This window comes from Perca flavescens, chromosome 9 (assembly GCF_004354835.1).
Source record: "Perca flavescens isolate YP-PL-M2 chromosome 9, PFLA_1.0, whole genome shotgun sequence".
In the NCBI taxonomy this organism is placed as follows: Eukaryota; Metazoa; Chordata; class Actinopteri; order Perciformes; family Percidae; genus Perca; species Perca flavescens.
The window spans coordinates 14,427,240-14,453,498 of record NC_041339.1 but is presented as its reverse complement, the minus strand read 5'-3'; the positions used below and the strand labels follow the sequence as shown (position 1 = coordinate 14,453,498).

Sequence of the window (26,259 nt, the reverse complement as noted above, 5' to 3'; positions counted from 1 at the left end):
TGTCCCGCCCACTTTGTATATAGCTCTTCGTGCTCTGGTTAAAGCAGCACTGTGATTGGCTGAGGATACCAGTCTATCAAAGCAGGCTCTGCGTTTCATTGGTGAGAGACTACCCTTCGTCTCTGACTCTCGCGGTACCGATGCACGAAGATGGCGGCCGAACTGGTGGAAGCGATGGCAAGTAGAGCTCGGCTAGCTTTGGTTTGATGGAACTGGCGCGTTAGTGTGGTTTGAAACTCACCTCGGTCGTGGGGATACTGGGGACTTTGTATGAATGTATTTAAGAGTTTTCCTCCCAAGAATTGTAGCGTAATACATTCACAACCAAACGAACTAGCCTGTGTTGCTAACGTAGCTAGGCTGCTAGGTAATGTTAACTAAGCAAGTGCGTTGGTTTAGCTAGCATCACGCTGGCTCTAAAGGAAGACACCGAAATAAATTATGTGACCATAAAAACGCTGCTACCATTCTTCTCGGCTCGCTACTATTGGACATTATTTGGCTTATAATGATGTATGTCTGTAGGTAACCGGTTCGTTTATGAAGCTGTGCACCTGTCAAAATGTCCAGTTGATGATTGAAAAACGTTTTGTGCAAGCCCAGTCTGTAGAGAAGCTAGCCAGCCGAGCATCGCAGGCTGTATTGTTCAAGTGAGGCTGAAGAAATTGACTTTATGGCTGCATTTTGCACAGTATGGCCATCACTAGCCTGGACAGCCGCGTTATTGTGCTCATTTAAAGTTAATCTAGACACAAAGCAGTTGTGCCACTGATGCACCTCTCAACGATGTCAGACAAAGCTAAAGCTCGTCATACGGCTCAGGTCTTTCCAGTAACAACAACATTCCAAGATGTGTTCTAGGTTCACATACTCTACGTTGCTGCTACTTTATAAATACAAAATGTGCATGCAGGCTGTATGTTTTGTGTTAAGTGGCCTGTTTTGAGATAACCGACGCCACTTACTATTTACACACATGTTAAGTGTAGCTAATCGAAACGTGTACCCACTGTCTCGAGTAAATTAAGCCTTTGTGACAAACGTTTGATTAGCATTTGATTGCGCTAAAGACACTATTAAGTTGATTCAAGGACTAAACATCTGTGCTTGGTATGGTTCGTCTTCCGTTCAAAGTGTGGTTGTCACTGCTACACAAACGACTTCACCCGTAAACAACCAACACTAAATGCAAATAATATTTAACAGTGAATACTCGGGAATTGATTGATGTTAGACGTTGGTTAGTTTTAAGGCATATTCTACCTCCGTGGGACTGTAAACAGACTTGGTATACATGTAATCATTGTGCAAGGCAAACTATACCTGTCTCTTTTTTTTTAATAAATATCCAATTTATAGTTTTTTTTTGTGTGATCCCTCCCTTCATTAAATTGACTTATATCATTAAACTAAACACAAACCAGGATGGTCATGCCTTTGCGTCTCAGGCCTTTACTGTAGCTGAACCTTGTCAGTGTAGTTTCTGTCTGTGTCTTACAGGCCTGTGTAGTGTATGTGTATTACAGTGAAATGCAGAGATGCAGTCATACTTTTGAACTGCTGTCGCAGATTCAGGATTTGTTTAATGGTACCACAATTATTTTTAAGACTGATGAAAATGACTAGGCCATAATGCAAGTGGTCAGAACAAGGAGCAGTGTGACTCCTAATTACAAAGCAGGTTCAAGCCTCTGGAGGATTAAAGTGACTAAGGCCAAAAGCTAATTTTAGTAGGAATCAAATAGTTTGAGACACTGTTATGTCATGTTAAATGCTGTATAAGTTAATTGTAAAATAATTGTGTGAAGCCTTCCATGGGCAGAAGTTAGCGAGTGTATTTAGGCAGGAATTTTCACAAGAAACAATGTTTAATAACTTGATACATTACTGGAGAAATTCACAGAATATTAACACTGTTCTACTGGAATGTATTTTCCACCTTGGGTTACAAAGGTTACACTTAGAAAATCAAACTGTGAATAACTTCAGAAAAACAACTTCAAATGCTTAAACTCAGAAGTAGAAGAAATCAAAATCCATTAGCATTGTGGAAGTAAATGGTTCTGCATTTAAAACAAGTATCAATATGCCCTGGATGGGGACTTGGATCTAAAACTTGAGTCTGGATTTGTAAATTCCCTCAAACCTTCCCCATTTACGGACTTAATTGTCCCTGTATCGTGTTTCTTATGATTTTTGTCTTGTCCTCCCTCTAGAACATGGTCAAAAGTTTCCGGGTCTCAGACCTGCAGACGCTGCTGGCCTCAATGGGCCGCAGCAAAAGTGGGCTGAAACAGGACCTGGTGGGGCGTGCGCTGAGGCTAGTGCAGACCGAATACAGCCCAGAGCTTCTGAAGAACGTCAGGCAGCTCTACGAGTCACGCTTTCCCAAAACATCTGGCTGGCTTGCAGCGCGGCGTCCAGACGGCATCCCAGTTGCCTACTCATCCCTCAGCTCCTCCCCCACTGCCACCTCTCAGGGCGCAGACTACCTCAACGGCATTTCCAAACCGATCCCCACACCTGCAGCAGAGGTCAAGCTGGTTCCACTGCCCTTCTACCAAACTTTGGAGACACTGTTGCCTCCAACAGAGCTAAGTAAGTGTATATAGTTTGAAGTTTCTGTATCCTTGTAATTTTAATCGTTTGTTTAGTAGAAATGTTATCTCCACATACTGTGCTGTTCTCATGATGGGTTGTCTATATACATTTTTACAGTTGACGTGAACAGTGAGAAACTGCAGGACAGTCAATGCATATTTGAGTTAACACCGAACCAAGCAGATCAGATCAGAAATGCAAGGTAAGGAAATCCTAACTTTCTCCCCAGATCTGCTTGGATAACATTAGCTCAATTTACAAACTCTGTAACTAATCCTCATTTCAATTTTTAACCTTTTGCTTTTTTTAAGTGAGCTTCGTCCAGGAATCAGATCAATCCAAGTGGTTCTTAGGTAAGTTCCCACTAATTCCCATTTGAACTTAATAGATATTTCACTATCCTTTTACTTGGAAGGTGCTGATTCTGCCAATGACTATGCTGGTAATCTTACACGTTCTAATCCCATTTATATATTTTACTGCAGGAAGTTCTATTACATCATATTTTATTATTTAAACTTGATTTGGGGCATCGTTAGTTTGCATAATTGGTCAATGGCAAAAAATACAGAAGTGTTCTAGGATATTTTAAACCAAAATTAAGTTTGAGGCTGAGGCATAGCCTACATTTTCCTCAAATGACATAGGCCTGTTACTTTGATAACATTGCATGTTTTAGTGTGCTTGCAATGCATCTTAGAGATGGCTGTTCTGTAAAAAACGCAATATGAATAAATATGAATAGTCATCAGTCCCTCTAGAAAAACGCGATTATGCGATTGCATAATTCAATGCATAATCAGCCAAAGTCTGCATATTGATGCAGGGGCTGCATTTTTTTTTTTTTTTTTTTCAAATACGCTGCACTTTCGCCGCATAAATTGCCGATTTCCGCGCAAAATATGCCGGGCTTGCATGATTTCATAATCCCCGCATTTTCATTGCAAAAAAGTCCCGTATATCTTATTAGAAAGTTGAAAAAAGTTGCGTTTACTTCACACAAGAGCAGCCATTTTCCCTGTTGCCATGGGAACGTCAAAATCCTGTCTATCTTCCATAATGTAACGCTTGTATCCAAATGAATTGTGTTGTGAAGTTGTCATTAGCTTCACTGCTGTTAGCCACCTCCACTGAGCCACGGGACTTGCTGTAACGTTAGAGCACTCTAAAGGGTGTTAACCTTTCATTTGATCGTGTTTGCTTGCTACGTTGTCATCCTCTTGAACGACATTAAACACAACATATAGTTCATGAGTGGTTTCATCGGCCCTTTTTAACGTGTTGAAGCTCCCCTGCGGCGCAGTAGCGCTGTAGCTGGCCGGTGAGGGCTGCTTGAAGGCGCCGTCCGCGCTGCTCCTGCTGCCATAAAACTGGACACGGCAGCGTTAAGTGCCGCTGTGGCGACATCGGGTCCTCTTCCAGCATTGCTGGAGGACAACAGGCATCTTGCATTGTCTTGTTTTTGTGTAGGTAATACGTTGTCAAATATGTTTGAACTTAAATAGACTACCTATACAAGTAGTTATGTCTCTTTGTATTAATTTGTCCTGTTATTGACGTAATGCGCATCATTGACAATATGCGCATGCATGCGCAACCAGATGTTCAAATAGTTTGAATATTCACGTTTTTTTTAGACTGAATATTCAAACGTCATTTTTGAGCAATTTTGACAGCCCTAACACACACACACACACACACTCACTCTCTCTTATGTAGAACATGTGGTGGACGGGACTGATACAGACACACAGGCACGTTTCTCCATCATCATGCTTGCATTGTTTTAAAGTGGAGGCTAGTGGTCGTAAAAATACATGCATAGTGAATCATAACTTGTTGATCTAAACTATTTTATTAGAATAAAAAAATTTATGCAAAAAAGTAGCCGCCCGACTGGACTTAAATAAGCAGTCAGCTGTTTGGCTGGCAGACAGCACTTGTGGAAAACTCTGCTGAAACAGATTCAGATCTAGTGGTCAGACGATTCTTATGATGCTAACTTTTCTCTCTCGTATTACACTCCGTTGCAGACTCTGTTACACAGACTCCATTGGTGTCCAGGAGGACCAGTATCCTCCCAACATTGCTGTCAAAGTCAACCAGTCCTACTGTCATGTGCCGGTGAGTTGATTGACCTATCTGAGACGAGCCATACCTTTTTTTTAGAGTACAAATATGACTAAAGCTTGGCTGTTCTTCTGCTCTTGTCAAATAGTTTATTGTAGTAGTCATTCATGTCTAGGGCTGGGCAATATATTGATATTATATTGATATCGTAATATGAGACTAGATATCGTCTTAGATTTTGGATATATCGTAAATGGCTTAAGTGTTGTCTTTTCCTGGTTTTAAAGGCTGCATTACAGTAGTGATGTACTTTTCTGTTCTATTATTATTTTTTTACCCAGACATTATATCTACATTATTAAAGATTACATATCTTAAATCTCATTGTGAATATATTTTGTTAAAGCACCAATTGTCAACCCTATAATATCGCCACAATATCGACATCGAGGTATTAGGACAAGAATATCGTGATATCTGATTTTTCTCCATATCGCCCAGCCCTATTCCTGTCTTCCATTTGTTTTTAAATACAGTCAATTAGTCACTAATTTAAGTGTCATTGGCAGATTTACTGACTGGTCAGGGCCAAATTAGCATGATAATGTATGGTAGTGATGGATTAACCAATCTAATGCAGATAGATGTTGAATAAGGCAAGACAAATTAATATCAGAAACCTAAAGGCATCAACTCCCTGGCAAGTTGTCTGTAGGAAACTCTCCGTCTCGGTGTTCAAACTGTTGATGTGCTGGTGGGAAGCTAAACATCCAAGACTAGTGTTTGCTGTTCCATTGTTGCGTTCATAACATGGGCTGAGGTCAAAGCCTGAGTCTCTGCAGGTCTCTTACTAACTTAACAACTTGTATTGTTTAGACATGAAATGTGCAATTTAGTAACAGCAGGGTATTATCAAAAATTAACAAAGGAGGCTTCTTGGTTAGTAGGCTTTAGATATACGTAAATAAATAAATACACAGAAGCACAAACGGATGAGAATACAAATACGCTGCATGAGTGACTGTAATCTAACATCCATGTGCAGCTTGCTCAGTGCTCCACCTTAAAGGAACTTATTGGGAATTTAGCTTATTCACCGTAACCCCCAGAGTAAGACAAGTTGATACATAACCTTCTCATCTCCATGCGTGCTGTAACGCTGTCTGACGGTTCCAGCATTAGCCTACTGCTCCGAATTGTGACAAAAGTGACAAAATAACGCCAACATGTTCCTATTTACAAAAAACCACGTAACGTAAAGTAATGAGACACAGCCATCTTCTAACAGTAAACAAACCGGGAACTATATTCTCAGACAGGCTTGCTGCGAGAAGTACTATATTCTTCCGCCTGAGAATATAGTTCCAGGTTTGTTTACAGTTAGAAGACGGCTGTGTCTCATGTTACGTTGTTTTTTTGTACATGCTGTGACTCTATAAATCACAACATGTAAATAGGAACATGTTGGCGTTATTTTGTCACTTATTGGGAGCAGTAGGATTACTGGAACCAGTCACCTGCATGTTCTGTGCTGGCCTGATGCCGCTGGAGCCGTCAGACAGCATTACAGCATGCACGGAGATGAGAAGGGTATGTCTTACTCTGGGGGTTACGGTGAATAAGCTAAATTCCCAATAAGTCGGCGTGTTCTTTTAAGTTTTGCTCATTTTACCTCTTTGAAAGTAAACTACTTCTGTCTTTTCACTTTACCAATGTTTTGTTCACAGTTCTAAAAGGGACTGTACAACTAACCCCATCAAGAGCCCCACGACTAATTAGTCTTTTAAACTGTATCTAAGCCCTTCAGATGGAATTCTAATGCCGGTCATGTCAACAAAGTACTCTAAAACAATTTTATTAAGATGATATATTTGATAATTTACATCATTCTTTTTGTGTGTGTCTGTGTTTACAGGGCTATTACCCTTCTAACAAGCCTGGCGTTGAGCCGCGTCGCCCTTGTCGTCCTGTAAACATCACTCCCTGGTTGCATCTCTCCAATGTCACCAACAGAGTCACCGTCACCTGGGGAAACTTCGGCAAGGTCAGAGTCTGATGCTGAATCACTTATGTTGGCGTAGCTTAGGGTCGTGGTGGGGCACCATTGCAAGCTGGTACATGCAGTTCTTTTGTTTCATGGGTCCCACTCAGTTGTTCCTGAGGGCCGTGAGTTGAACTACTTTAACTAGCGTCTTGATCCAGATAAGCAACTGGGTGATGAATGCACTCTTACTCCTGTTGGCACCCTCTTCTTTAGACCTCTCGCCTAAACCAATTAGGAATGAGCAACATGAAAGTTGAAATTAAACACAATAAGAAGTAGGGAAAATAGATCAAAGCTTATTTCATAATGTTGAAATTCAAGTTTTAAATCAACATTCGAATGCTGGGGCTATGGCGGCATTAAATAGGATGACGTTTGAAGCTTCATTCGAAAACATCCATAGAAACTTTGAATGTAAAGGAAAACAAAGTGACATTCGGTACAGCCCTAATAAGAAGCCTTTTTGTATGCGGTTTTCCTTGCGCGATAATAGTGTTTTCTTTATCCCAGCGTTTTGGAAATCCTCCGATCACGATAGCCTACAGTAAGCTTGCACTGAAGTTGCCGGACAGTTGAATAGCTCTGTGTTAAAGCTATATTGCGCAACTATTTTATATTAATGAACGTCTGTTACATTCAAGCCATTGCCAAATGAGTTGATACGAAGCTAATTCAGACTATCAGCTCCACAAAACTCAGTATTTCTCCCTATGGCTATGTTTACAAAATGGTGTGGTCCGGCGACATTCACGTGCAGAAGCTCGAGTGATGCGTTTTACATCACCGCTAAGAAAGGACAACAGCAGTGTTCAGCTTTGGAGACAAATAGGACATAAAACTTAGAAGACAATAACCTCTTCTGAAGAGTCCATTATGTTTTTGTTTTTTTAATCCTCCGTGTCCTCCTTGATTTGACTGGTTAAGCGCTACTAGCAGCTTCACGGAGGAGGAGTGGGGGTGATGCGCGATCACCGAAGGCTTGCGTCATGTGGATGGTCGACAGTGTTATTACTTAGAATTCTTAATGGGGGTGACAGAATCTACGATCTAAAGCTTTAAGTAAATATAGCCTGCATCAAAAACATATGATGTCCATGGAAAAAGGAGTGTCATTACAGATCTGTTCCGGTACAAAGGTTTGAACAGTATTTTAACAGCCTCATTTTTATTTACAACATGATCAAAATACTGCTGTTTTAGACCAACAGCAGCCCTTTAGAAGTGTGTTGCACCGGAGCAATGTTGCTGATTTTTTCTAAGGGAACTTAGAAATACGAAATTGATTGCTCCGCATACTTAATCAATGCAAGTCCATAACCTTGTGGTTGGCCCACAAGTGGGGGTGTGGGGATTTTTGCTAAGCATCGAGTCATATTTGCACAAAGATCCCAGAGATACTGAACATTCATTAATAGAAAGAATTTGCTGTGTTTGGTTTCCCTAAGATGTGTGACTTTTGTAGTTGGCCCACATAAATTATGTAAGAGGATATTATCTTGCATTAAATACAGTTATATAATCAGGAGGGTTCAAGAGAGTAGATTTGCCTTTTTAATTCTTCTTCACCAAGTAGCTTTCCCTTACCATAATAAATCTTATGTGTTAAAGTTTCTGTTTTTTAAGTGGCTTTGAGGTTCACTTAGTGTATATGCTCTATTTTAGATTGGTAGCCTTTTGAAATAAATGCTCACAACCTGTTAATCTGATTTCAGCGGTACTCTGTGGCAGTGTATTTAGTGAGGGTTTTCACTGCAGCAGATCTCTTCAGCCAACTCAAACTCTGCTCTGTTGAAAGTGCAGAACGCTGTCGTGAACGCAGTAAGTATTACCTTCGTACTCTGCCTAAATTATTTTGCAAATTGGACTTTGAAATTGAGAACTACACTAAGAAGAAGCCATTGACTAAAACCTTTTGTTAGAACTGTTCTGCGTGTTTAATTTCACATGACAATGTATTTGTCTGATAAACTGTTATGACGTTATATTTTGTCTGCCATTGATCTATAGTTCAAGACAAACTACGTTTTGACCCAGAGAGTGAAATTGCGACTACAGGCCTCCGGGTTTCTCTTATCTGTCCAGTGAGTATACCCGACATGTTAAGATGTGGATAGGTCAGTCTTCACTGTCCTAGACTAAAAATTATTAAATTATTATTATTTAGATTAAAAATTAAAAAACAATAACTGACAAAATGATCATAAAAAAGTAAAATAAATGTTTGTTATACTATGAAGCTTTATTAATTTAGCATGCTTCTTCCCTCTTCCACTTCCCAGTTGGTGAAGATGCGGCTCGGTGTGCCATGTCGAGTTTTAACTTGTGCCCATCTCCAGTGTTTCGACGCAGTCTTCTTCCTGCAGATGAATGAGAAGAAGCCCACATGGACTTGCCCCGTCTGTGACAAGCCTGCTCCCTTTGAGCTGCTCACTATTGATGGGTAAGAAGACAGAAGCATGCTCTGACTTGTCCCACCCCCGCAGCACCATCTTCCCCTCAATAAATTCTAAAAATGTACACTATTGCGTAATTCTAGCTATCTCTGTGTGTGTTGAAGCCAGCTTGGGGGAAATTATTCAACCTGCACAGATGTTGGGGTATTTTAAGGACTCTTCATACAAGCTGAACCATGCACCAACCTCCTTTTTTGTTATCAGTTTTAAAGCTTTGAATGTTTTGCATGGCATTAGAGGGGGGTTATCTGTATCCTGTCAGGTTATATTTCAACATTTTTGATCCTGTAAATTGGCTTGCTTGCTGACTCTAAGATCTACTTAATGTAACAAGGCTGTAGTTTAAGCAACCATGTAATCGTGGGACTCAAGAGGACCCAACATTTTTTATATATTGTGTATATATATATATGTATGCAAAATGTATAACAACAAATTCATGATAAAATACTTTTATCCACAGCACTTTGGGCATGTAGTTTCCTGCAAATTCTAAGCAACTCTCACAGACACTCCCTTACTTACACAAAGACTGAAAGCATTGTGTTACACTTTGACTTTGCATTCCTTAAATTAAGCTGGTGTGAAAGTCCCTTCTTTAATTCATCTCTCTAGGTTTTCACTAGATCACTAATAAACTGCTAAGGGTTTAAGCTTATTTTGTTAATTTTCTTCACGGAACTTAACTTCACTCAATCTTGCTATTTAATGAAAATTGTAAGATTATAGACATATGGTCATCATGGTGGCAAAGTAGTTGATCTGCAGGCTGCAGAAAAGGAAGGAAAAGGAAAAAAAAATATTAAATTTGACTCATGCAGACCTTTGCTAGGCTCCTGCAATTGAGTTTGAATGGAGTATTGTGTTCAGTTTCTGGTATGAAATCTGTTTTAGTGGGGCAACTCTAATCAGCAGTGTGTACATTTCAGGCTGCTATCTGAGATTCTGAAAGAGACGAGCGAGGACATTGAGGAGATTGAGTACTTAACTGACGGCTCCTGGCGACCCATCCGAGATGACAAGGAGAGGGACAGGGAAAGAGAACGCAGCAACACACCAGAGTATCCTGTTGTTGATATATGTAAGTGTCCAACCCCTTTCAATTTGGCCTCTTTGCCCTTTTTTGTGTGTGCTTTTTATTTTCCCCCACCCCGTGCATTAGTTTGCTAGTGTAAATCTTTCTGTAATCCATTTTAAAATGGCCTTAATGTCTGCAGGCATTCCTGAGGCAAACGGTCATTCACCGGCCCACAGCAGCACCAGCGTGGGGATGGCAGGAGGACCCGCTGTGGCACCGGGAGGAGGTGCAGTGGTAGATCTGACTCTTGACTCCTCCTCTGAGGAGGAAGGGGGCGGGGCAGGAGGAGACAGTGAGGACACTGAGGACAGCGCCGACAGTCCTGCCCCAAAGAGGGGCCGATACAACTACGACAAGGACCTGGTCACTGCCTACTGACCCCACAGCTCTGTCCCCTCACAGACTGACACACACACACAGAGACAAGAGCGGCAGGGGGCTAAAAGGACAGGAACACAGTAATCCACTAGATGCAACATCCCTCCCTTATGCCCAAACGTCAGAGCCTTTTAGCAGCTCGGGTTATATCCAGTCAAAACAGACATACACTCAAACATGCACTGTTAATGAATCTTCAATCTGGAGTGATTAGGATTCCTCTTTGTACTGTACACCACTGGAAGCAACTCTAACTCTTTTTGGCCAACCGTCACCTTGCAGTGAATATCTGTACCGTCCTGCCTCTACTTAAGAGAATGAATGGATCGGGCACCCCACCACCACCACCCTTCCCCCTCTCTCTCCAGACTATTCCCTCTCTACCACCTCATCTCTGTTTGTATTTGACTTGGAATTACAGGCTCTTTTAGCCATGGGCGTTCCATGTGTGCATCTCTGATTTTTGGCACATTTGTGATGAACAGGCAAGTTAAAAATGGAGGCTCCTCCGTAGCTTTTGGTAAAATGTCAAAAACAAGTAGTGGAAAAGAGCATTCAAAATTTGGGTGAGGACAAGGCAGAGATATCTGGAGTGTGATGCAAATTCAAATCTCTCCCATTGTGTTTATTTGTTTGTTTAGAGAATTAATTCAAAGCTTGAAAGGGTTTTTTCAGGAATTTATCCTTTTTTTTAATTTTTTATTATGAAAGAGCAGAACACAATACTGGCCTCAGTGTGTGATGCTTTCCATTTATATTTGTCCTTAGCTAAAGAGAACCTACCTCAGTCATAAAAACTTAGCAGACTGACCAGAGAGTAGCTTAGAAAGAAGTGGAGGACAAGAATTGATTTGTCCTTCTGAAGTCAATTTTACACTGGAGATTTTGTTTTCCTACATGTTTTTTGTTTTTTAATTCCATCGTTCCATGCAGCTCTGTTCCCTCTGCAGCAACACAATCTTTGTTAAAGGGTGAGATAGTTTGTGGATAACCAAGCTAACTAGGCGTCAGTGCATGCAAAATGCAAAAAGGTTGTGGGTGGAACGCTTCCCCTCTGTAAAACATAACCGCGGTTATTGCGCTACAAGTAACAGGATTTATTAGGTGTGATATATCAGCATTGTGTATTGACATAACTCATCCAAATTACTGTGTGGCAGCTGTGCCAAAGCGGATCTATTTTAGGAATTCAATGACAAATGGTTGTGAGATTTTGGTGCCTTTTTCGTTGAGTGGTGAAGATAGGAGCCCATTGTTTAAGGCTAGCTGAGCTGGCCAGCAGATGAGACCCCAGTCTGAAGGACGGTGTTTAGCTTCATTGAGGATTTCCTTAGATGTTTTTCCAGTGGGAGAAATAAACGGAGAAGCAGAATGAAATCTGTGGTTAAAAAAACCCCAAAACAGTTATGGAATAGTAATCAGAAGTGCCGTCATCTTTCTTTTTTTACCAATTTTTGATGTCCTCTGTCCTCCATATTTATTGAATTGCTTCACATTTTTTTTAACCGTTTTTATGTGGCTGTAGTTGTGTACAGACAGAACTATTGCTTGCAGAAAGCGGGACACCTCTGCTGCTGTGGTTTGAGTGTTGAGTTATAATTGGTCCGGGCTCATGGCTGTGCTTTTGATGAATGCTCCTTTTCTTTTCCTCTAAATGAAGCCGACCTGGGTCAAAGCACCATTCGGAGTACTTTGCTACAGTGGGTTCAGCTTGTCTGATGCAACAAAACTTAATGAAGTGCCAGTAAGTGCAACCCTACCACGCTTAAAGTCATTGATTGGATTACAAATGTTTTTTGTCTGGAACAAGTTGCTTCAACAAGCAATCCCCTCGGGCCTCTTTTCACTATACATAAGGTCACATCTATTTGCTGGAATAGAATTGGACTTTAATTGCAACATGCTGTAGGCTTACAACTAATATTCCTAGTATTGTCGGGATGTGATGGCTGCTCCTCAGAAGGAGACTCGGGCTGCATGCGCTGGCTTTAGGTTTTGTCTGCAGGAAGGCCATCAGTGTTTGCTTGAAGATGAGAAAAGATGTTGCTGTGTTGCTAGAGCCGTTTGCACTTTCATCTGATACTTCATCCCAAGTTTAAGGTTTATTTATTTTAAAACCATCATGTAGTGAGTATTAATCAAGGATCCCTGACCATGTGATCAGATCTCGTCAACCATCTCATGCATGTGAATCGACAAAAAAAGAAAAAATGTGAAACTAGAAAAGCGTCGGTCTGCTCCACTGTGAGACACATTGGGTGTGGGCTTGTTTCCTTCTCTCATCATCCCTTTGTTATGGTTTGATCAGTACAGAATCTGGTGTTCTTTTCCTTGCTCATAAGCACAGATACATGACATTTACACATCAAAACGGAGCCTCACTGTTGCAAGTGCATTATTCGATAAGGTTAATGATTTGAAAAAGTAGGTTGAGTCAAATCTGGTCTTCCATTTTCCTCCTTCTTTTGACATTTTGACATAGTTTACAGAATCAGTATACTGTTGAAACATGTTTGATAAACCACACAAAATTGATTGAGGGCACTTTGCCCGTTATACGTTATGAAGAATGTCCTTTTCAGGGACAGACTCTAAGGCGCTTAAAACAAAATAATGTACAGAACTCTAATACCTGTCTTCAACTAGGCAATTTGTATTTGTAAGTAACTGCGCTATACATATAACAAAAATCACATTGTTCATTTGTTAATAGGTATAGAATGTCCTATTTGAACGGATCTCCTAAACTTTTCTTTTCCTTTTATGGTTAAAGATGAGAGGGCGGTGCCGGTTGCTTCTGTGGAACTGAGCCAGATACATTTGCAGCTTGTTTGGGAGCTGGAGAGAGCTGAGGGTCTGGTCTTTTTGTAGTGGCATCTTTCTTCTTATAATAATGCATACGGTAGCATGGGCAGAGGCTTACAATCCATGATGTAAATGTTTTGTTTGTTGTTTTTTTTTTTTTTTTTTTTATATGTTCATATTAAAAGACAATAAAATTTAAATAATATTTTATTAAGCCTTGAATCGCCTCCAGTTGTTACTATAGGCAAACCGACAATAAGAAGCTGTTGGGGGCAGCAGCACCTGAAGCTGATGCCACAGAGGTCCAGTTGAGGTTGAGATTGTTCTGTCCTGTACCAAATGCTCAGATCTGGGGACACATTTGATGCCTGTTGAGGATAAAACTGTAAAATTTCAAATGATCGTATTCTAACAGCTGTTTATTGATGTGTGGAATTAATTAAAATCAGTTCTTAAAAACATGTCTGCCATTGTTTTATTTTGACAATAGTGAGTAAACCATGAAACAAAGCTGCTTTTACTTCCATATATTTTAAAGGTTTGACAACATGTTAACATGCTTATACAGGTCGAGGGTAGCACACACACTGCATTTGAAATTGATCCAGTAGGTTTTACATACATATCAGTACATCGGCTAAATTTCTGGCTGCTGACATTATTTGTTTTTGGTCTAAGAAAACATTGACTCAAACCGCATTATATTTGTCATCTATGTTTTTCTTTTGATCACACTGAGGTTGAGCTTTATCAGGATGTAGTTAAGATGAACAGGAGAAAGTGAGATTCTGCAACAGCCATGATTTACAAGCAACAGAATCTATCTATTCTTCTTCCAACAGCACAGGTTGGTGCTCAAGATTGGGACATTGGGAAAGGTCAGAGGGTCCTGCTTTCTATTCTGAGAAGGTGTGTGGATGTGTTTGTGTTTGTAGCCATGGTCAGATCTCTACAGTTTGGTGCAAGGCGGCTGGAGCCCCTTTATTATGCTGTATTATTTGGTCGATCAGTTACATACTACAGGGGCATGTTCGGTTGAAGAAACTTCTTTTTGCATTTATCACATTGGTTGTCCGTTAGTTTTATACTTTGTAGCTCCTGCACCTCAGCTAAGCCTGATACCGGGGGAGCCGTGTTTTTTTTTCTCTATATTGAAAGAACATAATAAAAAAATTCAACTGCAAATGTTCCACTTTGAAGTGTATTTTGTATTTTTAAACTGAAAATGTAGTGAATCTCTTTTCTCTAAATCCATTGTAAATCTTCAGTTCCCTCTCGTTACCGCTGGGTGGCAGTGATGTTCTTCGCAGCTTGTTTACTAACCGCCATTAAACACATAAGAAAGCAGCAGCCGGATGGATAAGATTGCTAAACTGGACTAACGTTATGCTCTCTGTGGGATTTGCCTCATTAAAAACAACATTCCGGAGGCGTTATCGCAAACTGCAGATGTCGTTAATCTTCCAGTCCGTCCATGTACATCTCCCATGAGATTTCTGCATCTCTCGTATCAACTTGTCAGATGGACTCAGTCTCGCGCTATTTATGAAGAGCTCTCCCTGTGGGTGTCACAGGTCTGATGCCGCAGCTGCTGTTTCCTGTGTTGAAGCACCACCAGAACGAGCCAAAGCCCAATTTCGTTTCAGAGCCCCACACCCAGAACTGAAACACGGAGGAATTTGATGCTTGGACGCTGCCGTCCTGCAGAGGGGAAGCCAGCCGAGTCGGTGTGCCGGTGTAGCTGCGGGGAAGACCGCGGCGGCCCGTGTCTTGTGAAAGCGGAGAAGCGAGGGGCTGCACGTTAGGACTGAGAGACGCAGGGCACGATTTCTCCAGGAGCTGGTGCTAGCTAGTAGCAGCTAGCTAGCTAGTTGGGTAATAGCAGCAGGTAGATAACCCAGAAGAAGCAGTAGAACAATAGAAATGTGTTTACTCCAAAAACTATAGATGCACCGGAAAGCGACCTGACTTTTAAAGAGCATCTCGGCATGATACGGTTTAACGTTACCCAAATAGCTGACTGACATGCTACCGAAAGTATACTAACTCTTTGCTAACGTTAGCTAGCCAAGTTACTAGCCACCAAGAGCTGATCCTGTTGCTTTTTCAGACTTGAGTTTTGAATAAGGAAAAGGCTAGATTAGCAGCCTCCCAGCTCACTGCGGGTTAGTGCATTCTTTGAGAAAGTCATTTTAGGTTATTAATTGAAATGGCTCCTAAAAGAAGACCCGTTCCCCTGAACATAACGCCCATCGGGGAAGGACAGGCCACCTCAAACACGATTGATGCTGCATCTGAGTGAGTAGCACTATATAAGTCAAGATTAATTGTACCTGTGTAGCTGTTAAAGAGAGCTTGTTAATAATTGATCTGTGTGTTGTAGTTATCACCATTTACCAACACTGTATACAACAATTACCTCAATTTAACTAGAGTAGTTAAATGTTCCTGTCTTATCATTTCTCGCTCCCTCTGTCTGTCTGTGTGTTAAACCCTGCTGCTGAACCAACTGTCTCTTCCCTACAGAGCCAACCTAGAGGCCTTACAAAAGAAACTGGGTGAGTTGGACCTGGATGAACAACAGAGGAAACGACTGGAGGCCTTTCTGACCCAGAAAGCTCAGGTTGGGGAGCTGAAGGATGAGGATTTTGACCCCATATGTGAATTGGGTGCTGGAAACGGAGGAGTAGTCAACAAGGTCCGCCACAAACCCTCGGGATTGGTCATGGCTCGGAAGGTAAAAAATAAATAAATATATTGCCGCATTTTTTTGTTGCAGGTGAAGTGTGACAGTTGGAGGGAGCTGAATCAAAATACATTTCAGAGGTGTTTTTGCGTAACACTAGTGCTGGCTTGGTTTGTTTCACACAATTCTGCATCATGGATGACTTACTGTGTGGAGAAAAGCGCACCATGCACCATTTTTCAATGCAACAATAACAAACTCGCCAAAAGTATATTATACGAAAATGTACACAGGCAGATATTCGTAACAGGAATACGAATTTTGCATAACTGGCTATAAACTGCTATGTTTCTCCAGTAGGGCCGAGATCACCCGAGTGGTATCGACGCCTCCGTGGCAAGTGTTTTTGACGATCGCCCCAGAGTCAGCAGTCAGCGCATCGACGAGTCTGTGGCAGGAGCCAAGCACTGGCAGGCGATCTGTGGCACTCGTCGACACCCATCCGCAAACTAGCCGACTTCCAGTTGTAAAAACAAACCATGCACCCCACCACCCCCAACCGAGGCGGATATGTAGTAGATTTAACTGCCGTCAGGTACTTTAGTCCCGCTCAGATCGCCTGCCAGTGCTTGGCTCCTGCCACAGACTGCCCACAGACTCGTTGATGCGCTGACTACTGGTCGACGCCTCTCTGGCGTCTGATGACCCTGGTTGCCACAGAGGCGTCGAAGGATCTTCAGATAAAAATTCTTATTCCGAATCGTACCCCGCTTTCCCACATGAGAGCCCTGAGTCCGACCCAGTCATCCACTACAACTGACATGTTACAGGAGAGAATAAACACATTTATTATGTGTGACAAAAGTAGGCTGAATAAGTTTAATCTGACCAAGAAAAGCTAAAATGATGGGCACGTAGACAGAAAAGGCCATATCCAGTGGAAAAAACATAACCGCTGACAGGTAGTCACAACGTGGTACCGCTCAGCTAGGCAAGTTTGCTGACGGGTGTCGACGAGTGCCACAGATCGCCTGCCAGTGCTTAGCTCCTGCCACAGACTCGTTGATGCGCTGACTACCGATCGACGCCTCAGTGGCGATCGTCGGACACTTGCCACGGAAGCTTTGATACCACTCGGAGGATCTCACTGCTCTCATCCTGTATTTGACCAAGACAAAAATATGTCGTCATAAATCATCTGGGCCAGTATACTGGCCGATAATAGCTCATCACAGATAAATCATTTGTGGCATGTACGTTCAGTTTTTTTTTTTTTTTTTTTAAATGCCAATTTTGTTTTTCACATTTATAGGTGTGCATCTGCCTCTAAAATCCAGTGTTGGTTAGGTGTTTTAAGCGATCTTCGTATAGTGTTGTAAACATGTGGTGATTTGGTTAGCCCGTTCATCATCATCATAATGAATGGTGGAAAATTTACGAGACAGAAAGTTATTGGGACTCCATGCAGACACTGCAGCAGCAACTCAAGCAAGCACAAGCTTGTAGACTCGAGCCGTTTCATCTTTGTTGACAATTCAATTTGTTCCCAAAAGTTCTGCAAAGGATGAGAAACTATTTGGAAATATGGGCACTTGTCTTTCACTAGCAATTTAAACAATTTTTAAATGAAATCCCAAATAGTGTGTGTGTGTGTGTGTGTGTGTGTGTGTGTGTTGAGATTACTACACACAGATGAACAGAAAAGCGTTATAGTTATGCCAAACGCCACCTCTGAAATGCGTTCCCTCGAGACACAAAGAAGCCAGTGAATGATGTGACTGCATCTGCAGCGGTTTATGGTCTCATCTTTTCCCTCCTCAGTTGATCCACCTGGAAATCAAACCTGCCATCAGAAACCAGATTATCAGAGAGCTGCAGGTGCTGCATGAATGCAACTCCCCCTACATTGTGGGCTTCTATGGAGCCTTTTACAGCGATGGGGAGATCAGCATCTGTATGGAGCACATGGTAAGAGCCCTCCTACTTGGTTGGACACAAGTATTTTCTCTTTATGTAATGATTTATTTAATGTGCAACTTGTCTCTACAGGATGGCGGATCCTTGGACCAGGTCCTGAAGGAAGCCAGAAGAATCCCAGAAGAAATCCTGGGGAAAGTTAGCATAGCTGTATGTAGTTCTGTTGCATTTTAAAATACTAGTTTGTCTTTTTAATGACATTTAAAAAAATAGTTTGCAGTTTGAATTTGCCAGTGATATGAAGATTCTCAAAGGTTGTTACCATGCATGTTGATGCAGACGCACTGCTCATTGTGGGTGGGTGTGCTTCTTGTGGTGTTGCTTAACTAGCGGTGTGTTCAGTCATGCATTCAACTCTTGCATCATATTCAAATACCCAAGTGTAATAATGGGATTACCAAAATAATATGTATTTTAAATTGATATGTACATAAGGAAAGCGTGTGTGTGTGTGTATAGACTCTTGTCTAAGAATCGGCCCTTTTGTATTTTTATGTTAAATGTTTTTCCTCCATTGTTTACAGGTATTGAGGGGATTAGCCTACCTGCGGGAGAAGCACCAGATCATGCACAGAGGTGAGGGTGTTCTCTAGTCGCAGTCAAGTACATTTGCTCTCAAAATCCCTTGTGCAATATGTTTCAGACTCACTACAGTACAAGAGATACAAGTGTTTTAGTTTACAAAATCAAATGATAAGTGGCTACACAATTTCTGGGTTATGTTGATGATGATCAGAGTCTATGTGGACATTAAGTTGTGGAGTGTTGTGTAGCACTAAAATTTAATTTGCACATCACAGATTTTTATCACAAGCATTCAGTTAAATGCAGTGTTTATTACACAGTCACTTTTGGGGTATTTATTGGCTTAAAGCTGGCGTGCAAAACGTTTGTTCCCCTCTGACCGTGAGCGTAATTACACAAACACTGTCAAAGTGCATGAGAAAAGAAGTGGGATTAATAATCTGTAAAATATCGCAGTGGTGTCACTTCCTGCCAGTCAAGGTATTGGGTGATACAGGTAGACTGACATACCGTGTAACCAATCAGAAAACCCTGATAAGCAGCTACGCTGTGAAGAACTATAAGTGAGTGAGCAAGGTTGGTTGACTACACTTTGTGCACTGCTCATGTAACACCGTTGTTGTGGGTTAAATAAACTACTTGTTCTGAGTACAAATAAGCTGTGTCGGCATCTTTTCGGTGCGCCGGTGTGGGAATGTCACCACCGATATCTGATACCACATCTCAGGCCCACTGAGAAATACAGAGCGCTTTCCCTGGCAGCGATAGGCTTAATCAGCATTGTGTCAACTTGCTTGGCAAGGGCGTGAATGTAACGGACGTTCATTTATATTTAAAAGTTCCGCGCTCTAGCTCTAACTCCTGACGATTGCTTTCAGAACAAATAACGCTAAAAGCAGGGTGCTATTTTCAACTCAAAATGTCGATGGATCCACTCCTAATGATATTTTATCGCATAGTGACTGAGAATTATGCTAAAGTACGGTCTTTCACCACAGTCTCACCATTGTTTAGTGTATGGACTAGGAAACCATTAGGGTGAATGGGCCTCATTCACCGATGTCTTTCTAAGTTTTCTCTTTTAATATGTTCTTAAGGAAGTCCCTAAGAAAAGTCTACGTCTGATTCATGACGTGTTCTTAAGCAGCAGAATTGTTCGCAGGTGTTCTTAGAATGATGAATCCCAATGTCTTCGTAAATTGAAAGCTTGTGCCCGTTGCTCCTATTTAGCACAGGTAAACGCCCCGTTAATTCCCATAAAAGGGCATGAGATGGCAGGGCCGTGTCGTGTGCACACTTAAAGAAATGTCCAGAAGACGTGGCAAAGACAGAAAAACATTAGTTATTCTGAAGTGGAGGTACTGCTGCAAGAAGTTCACGAAAAACGAGACATCATATTAAGTAGCGTCAGCAGTGCATACTAAGCAGCAAATAAAACCGATGCATGGAACGCAGTTACCCATGCAGTGAACGCTGTATCCGGAGAAGGGCGCAGAACCGATGAAGTAGAAAATAAATGGTTTGATCTGAAATCTGAGGCAATTTTTTTTTTTTTTTTTATTTCAAAACATATAAGATACTTTTGGCGTATAAATAGCGTAATCAATCACTTATTGGATGGCAGGGTTCCCTGTTAACCTAATTGATGTGAATTGAAGGCAGAGCAAGTTTATTTATATAGGCCTAGCACAATTCATACACAATGGCAATTCAAAGTGCTTTACAAATGAGCAGTAGTGTGTGTTTATTAAAACTAACAAACGTTTATGTGTAAAATAATTAATTACAAAATGGAGAGAAATTTAAAATTGGAACGGACGGAAACGGTATAGCTACTTGTTTTGCGCAAACATGTCCGCTCTAAATTGTGTTTTAAGAGCGCTCCGGAGTGTGCGTAGATTCCGTTCTTACCTAACAAATCCCAAATAAGAAAACATCGGTGAATGTCAGAATCTTCGTCAAAACTGCGTAAGTGGGGTTTAAGGACACATTTGTTTTTAAGAACGTTTGGTGAATGAGGCCCAATATTTTATTTTATTTAAATTTTTTAGTTTGTAATGTTGATCAGGCGATTTCTCAAAGGACTTGTATTGCCAAAAAGTAATGAGTACATCGACTACTTCCAACCTTGCTGCAACAGTTAACCAGTACTACGGACTGAAGCATATTGGCATGTTTTTAATCGTTAATTTTTATTTTCGATAGGACATAAAGTTTTTTAGTCACAATGTAGTTAAAAGAAAGAGATACATCTGGAATATATTGGGTTTTCATTGGGATTAGCCGTAAAATGTACTGACATGCTATATGGGTTTAAGGGCAACTCTGCCTTGTTTTCAGATTACAGAAGAGTCATCCTCGTTTAGAAATGTATATATATATATATATATTTTTTTTTTATGGACTTTTGATGTGGTTAATATAATGAGTCCAATCCTTTCAGTATTAGTGGTGGCTAAATTTTGCTGATGCTTGTGAGGCAACCAGCTGAGATTCAGACCCTGCAAATGTTAGTCTAAACACCACATTAAAAAAAAAACAGGATTATCCTCTAATTTTCCCCTGACATTATTCTTACTGCTCTGAAACAGGCTCAAACACACTAACAAAAAGCATTCAGGTATGATTGCCATTTCCAAATGTCTCTGAACTTTTTTTTTTCTCTTCTTAGTGGAACCACTTTAAATACGCCACATTAACTAGACCGTCTCCAGTCGTCCCTGTACTTTTTCATTCAAATTTGTATTAATTGTCTTCATGCTTTTTCCTCCATATGCACTGCATCAACATCTTAAGAGCTTTAGCACGCTCACCACAGGGCAAGCTATTGTTTGAGAATATCACGAGTTTCTCATCATAGAAATTTGTAGCATGACGGGGGGGAAGGCTCAGTAAAGACCATTTTCTTTGCATTCAAACAAAATCACAAGTCCCACCATAGCAAAGTCTAAGCACACAGCGCACCAGCGAACAACCATGGGTGTGTTGTTATGATTAGCACTGGTGAAGGCAGCGTTTAGACCTGCATAGTGCAGTGAAGTCTCTCAGTGCTACAGGGTCGGTGGTACTCTAGGACAGTTGTCTGCGAGCTCAGGCGGTAATTACAGCCTCTCAGATGTGATTATACAGCAGCCGCGCCCTGCTGACCCCTCCCTTCGCGGCTCCCTCCACCGTTCTTCCGCTCTTTCATGCCACCTCTTTCTCAGTCACTCCTCACATGTCCTCGGTCGATGGGGGGGGTCACACCACAGAGGACAGATTGCAGGGCTCAGTCTTTACCCCCATTATTTTTGCAGGATGCTTTTCAGCGATGAGCAGGGAAATGTGGAGGACCCGGCTTGTTTATAACAGGGGCTCAGCTTGAGTTGTAGCCATTTTGTCCCTTGCTCGATGAACACAGCACCACAGATAAAGCTGGGGGGGGGGTTGCTGTGCATGCAAGCTGTAGCCCTTGTCCAAATATGTGTTACTAAAGTCATTCTATGTTGCAAGAAATAGTTTATTTGAAATTAGATTCAAAACTTTTACTATCCAAAGGGGTTTTCAAAGCCTGCATGTTAGTAACTTGCATAACAAATCATACAGTAGATACATGCAATAGACATAGTCATGTACAGTACCAGTCAAAGGTTTGGACACCCTTTTCCCATTCACTTGAATGAGTCCAAACTTTTGAATGGTACTGTATACACACACCATTCATGCCCCTACATCTGCATTACATATCCAAGCCATACCGGCGTAGAGTGTTCTTATCTGCCATCTGTTTATAAGCAGCCCCCTTCCCTCAAAAAATGGTATAGCTCAAATGATCAATAGTAAGGTGTTTTGGAGTATGGGCGACAGATGAGATACAGTATGACGACGTGTCTCACTGAAAAACGTAATGTACATTTGTTTGTCTGTCCACGTCCCCTCTGCCACATAGATGTCAAGCCCTCCAACATCCTGGTCAACTCTCGCGGGGAGATCAAGCTGTGTGACTTTGGTGTGAGCGGCCAGCTCATAGATTCCATGGCCAACTCCTTTGTTGGAACGCGCTCCTACATGTCGGTGAGTCACGCCTGCGCCCCCACCCCTTTTCCTCTGGCCCTATCCCCACTTTCCTTCTCCTCTTTTCTCACATTGCTCTTGTTCACTGGCCCCGCCCTCTGCCTTCCCTACCTCTGGCCCTCGCTCACTCCCCTGCCAAGAACCGAGGGCTGTGCCCAGGAAAGGGCTCTTTGGCAAGGAGCGAGGCAACTGTGCTCGCTCCTTCTCTCCCCTCACTCTTGGACACCTGGTGGGTGCAGTGGCGAAAGCTGCTCGTCTGTCCCGTCCCTTACCCACAAGGCACCAGTGGTGTTGAGACACTTGTCCTTTCATCATTATTTCCCACACACATATATGCACACACACACACACACACACACCTGTCTTTGCTCACCCGTCTAACTAAAGCAGTCCAAAGCTACTCTTCGCTTCCTGCCAAACCCTCCCATCCTCTGTCCTCTTACCCTCACCACGCCCCAGTTCTCCTTGCCATAACACCCCCCTCCCTCCCTCCCTCCCATTATCCTCTCCACCACTTCCTGTACCTTCCCCACCCACCCCTCTGCCCAACCCTCTCTCCTGCCTGGCGTCTTGGCTCTACTCGCTCCCTCTGACGTAGATTGTGTGTTTCTCAACAGCCGGAGAGACTGCAGGGCACTCACTACTCGGTTCAGTCTGACGTGTGGAGCATGGGTCTGTCCCTGGTGGAGTTGGCGATTGGCCGCTACCCCATCCCCCCACCAGAAGCCAAAGAGCTGGAGGCCATCTTCGGACGTGCCATTATGGACGGGGCCGAGGGAGAGCCTCACACCAACATGCAGAGGCCCAGACCACCGGGCCGACCCGTGAGCGGTAGGAATCGCAAAAACATTTTCACACATGTACATGCATCTTCGTACAGACTTGGCAGTAACAGCATTTTTACATTCATGTTTTCAGGATAAAGGTGTTGAAATATAAAATAAACTTTGCTTAAGATATGATTTCAATCAATTTGTTACGGAGGGAGAAAAAAAAAATCTAGTTGTCCATGATGTGCAACTTCTCCACAGGTCATGGGATGGACAGTAGACCAGCGATGGCCATCTTTGAACTTTTGGACTACATTGTGAATGAGGTTTGAGAAAGCGCTTATTTGCATAAACGCACATTTCTCTACACACAACCACACAGTGTATGTTTGCATTAGTGGTTCAGTTGTTTGACCTTTTTTGATTCTTGGTTCCTCCTTAGCCACCCCCTAAACTGCCACTTGGGGTATTCACCAACGACTTTCAAGACTTTGTGACAAAATGGTGAGTGTCTGCAATGACATTTTTAGAGTTTGCTGCAACAACAAAAAAGCGCATTGCTCTTACCATTTTTTTACGCAAAAGTGAATCATGAGAAGTAGATAAGAAGAGGGAGATGATTTCTGCAAAGTGTTATGAACAAGATTGTCGCAGAAACTAGTTTAGTAAGATTGTTTGGGGGAAAAAAAATAAAATCCAACTTAATCCTTTATTTACAGGATCAGTTTTATAGTCTCACTTGTCAGTAACCTTTGTGGTGTCATTTGTATTTGCAGTTTGATCAAAAACCCAGCTGAAAGGGCAGATCTGAAGATGTTGATGGTGGGTACCTGAACTTGGTCTTCATGTACTGTATCTGTGTGATAGTTTGATTGCCGGTTTATTTATTTGTTGTGCTAATGATGGTTAGCAGTAAAAAAAAAAACAATGGTTTTCCTTTTTGGTTTTCTTTCAGAGTCACACGTTCATCAAAAGATCAGAAGTGGAGGAAGTGGACTTTGCTGGCTGGTTGTGCAAAACCATGGGCCTCAACCAGCCCAGTACTCCCACCCGCGGCACTGAGTGAACACGCCCCCACTGCCCTGACACACCTTCGGTCTTGCTTGCATACACATCAATATACTGCACCTACACGTACACAAGCCATCCCACACATTGGCACTTTTTTTTCTATCTTGCTCTTGGGGAAAACAGTCTTCCCCCACATTTATTTCTTCACCAGCAGCAGGGCCATTGAGTCATTGTACTGAGTCATTGTACCCCAGCTTCACCATGCCAGTGTCAAGAGTAGCCACAGCTCATGTTTCCACACTGCAACAGCGGATGTAAAGCACTGAAGGGCTGCCAGTGTGTCAGCTGAATTTGCATTGATTGACAAACTTCTTTTGTATTGTTGAATATACTGTATTCATCTTTTCCTTTTTTTTTATGGCAACAGTTGATGGCTTGTGTGACTTGTATTTTAACAAATGACCTGCTGTAGAGATTTCCATACAAAGAAATCCGAACATATCACCTACTTGCAAATTCTAAATTGGTTTTATCAAAGGTGAATGCACTTATTTTGATTTAAAATCCCTTTGTCAAATGTATTCATGGTAAAATGACCAGAGACCTTGCAATTCAATGTAATAATTTAATTGTTAGTAGAGAGTTCAGGACAATTCTGTGTGTGTGTGTTTGTGTGTCTATAAGGAGTCATTTTCACTTTTTGGTAAATGAGCGATCACTCTAAAGATCCTTTTTGTGAACAATGTCACAAACCAAAGAGGGTACTCATGACTAAATGTTTTCTATGCCTGATCAGTTTTTTTTCGTATGCAAATTAATGAACAGTATATTGGTGTATTTTGAGCTTTTTGATTGGGTTTTTGTCTTCTTTTTCCACTCAGTGGTCTACACTCTGCGTTGACATTGTTTCCTCAACATACATTTCAATGCGCATCCCACACTGTGGCTCTCACATGGGAGGAGTCATATGCTGTGGATGCCTGATATATGCCAGAATGTCATTAATTGACATTGAGAAAACAATGATCAAAATGTATTCAAGGGACGATATAGCATGGTTTATCTTTCTAATACTGTATGTGTATTTTTTTCCCCTCCCCAAGATCATGATTGGGATGATTATCTATTTTTATCAAAAGCCTGAAACTCTGCAATGTCAATATGAAATTTCAATCATGTTGATTAATTCAACCTTATTTTTCCCTCTTTGTTGTTGGTCTGTACTTTCCCCTGAAGTGTATTTGGTTATGCTTTCACTGTACTGCTACGTGTGGCGCTCCAAGCTTTCTCTTGGGACACAACCAGCCTAGAGTCGTGCTTTTGGAAAAGGGTTGAAATACATTTGACAACCCTTACCATGTGATTTTAACCCAATTAATTATGGTGAAAATACAACCCAACGTTGAGTGGCACTTCAGACGTTTCAAGTAGTACAAAGGGTTTGACTGAACATTTTAACCCAGGTCAGTGTTGCTCACATGGTGGTGGTGGTGTTACTTGCTAGCCTGCCGTCTTGCTAGAGCTGTTGTATTCTCTGCTTATCGCTGCCCATTCTTATTACCCCCCCCAAAAAAAGTGCATTTGTTCAGACAAAATGGATGCATTGTCACTTGTATGTGTACAAAGCTATATACAAAAATTACAGGAGTACTATTTTGCAGTCTTAATATACAAATTTTTGATTTATGTAAATGACAAGGGATAAGTCATTTTATTATAATATAAAAATGTGTTGGATATGGTTATAATGTATAAAAAGATTAAAATAAAACTTATTTGTGAATGTACTGTATGTTATTTCATTCATC

The 26,259-nt window shown here is 41.6% G+C and overlaps 2 protein-coding genes across 2 annotated transcripts; both read left to right on the top strand.

The window, feature by feature from the left end:
* The first annotated feature begins 65 nt into the window (after positions 1 to 65).
* Positions 66 to 13,890, top strand: pias4a (protein inhibitor of activated STAT, 4a). The gene is made up of 11 exons (XM_028587920.1): positions 66 to 177; positions 2,217 to 2,598; positions 2,719 to 2,803; positions 2,913 to 2,954; positions 4,635 to 4,725; positions 6,587 to 6,715; positions 8,428 to 8,533; positions 8,723 to 8,796; positions 8,995 to 9,155; positions 10,098 to 10,249; positions 10,386 to 13,890. Exons 1-11 carry the CDS (start codon positions 151 to 153, stop codon positions 10,622 to 10,624), a joined length of 1,488 nt encoding a protein of 495 aa, XP_028443721.1. The 5' UTR covers positions 66 to 150; the 3' UTR covers positions 10,625 to 13,890.
* An 866-nt stretch (positions 13,891 to 14,756) lies between these two features.
* Positions 14,757 to 25,294, top strand: map2k2a (mitogen-activated protein kinase kinase 2a). The gene is made up of 11 exons (XM_028587899.1): positions 14,757 to 15,727; positions 15,956 to 16,166; positions 17,937 to 18,083; positions 18,165 to 18,242; positions 18,617 to 18,668; positions 22,546 to 22,670; positions 23,288 to 23,501; positions 23,702 to 23,766; positions 23,883 to 23,944; positions 24,217 to 24,262; positions 24,396 to 25,294. The coding sequence occupies exons 1-11, from the start codon at positions 15,639 to 15,641 to the stop codon at positions 24,504 to 24,506; spliced, it is 1,200 nt and encodes a 399-aa protein (XP_028443700.1). The 5' UTR covers positions 14,757 to 15,638; the 3' UTR covers positions 24,507 to 25,294.
* Positions 25,295 to 26,259: the final 965 nt, after the last annotated feature.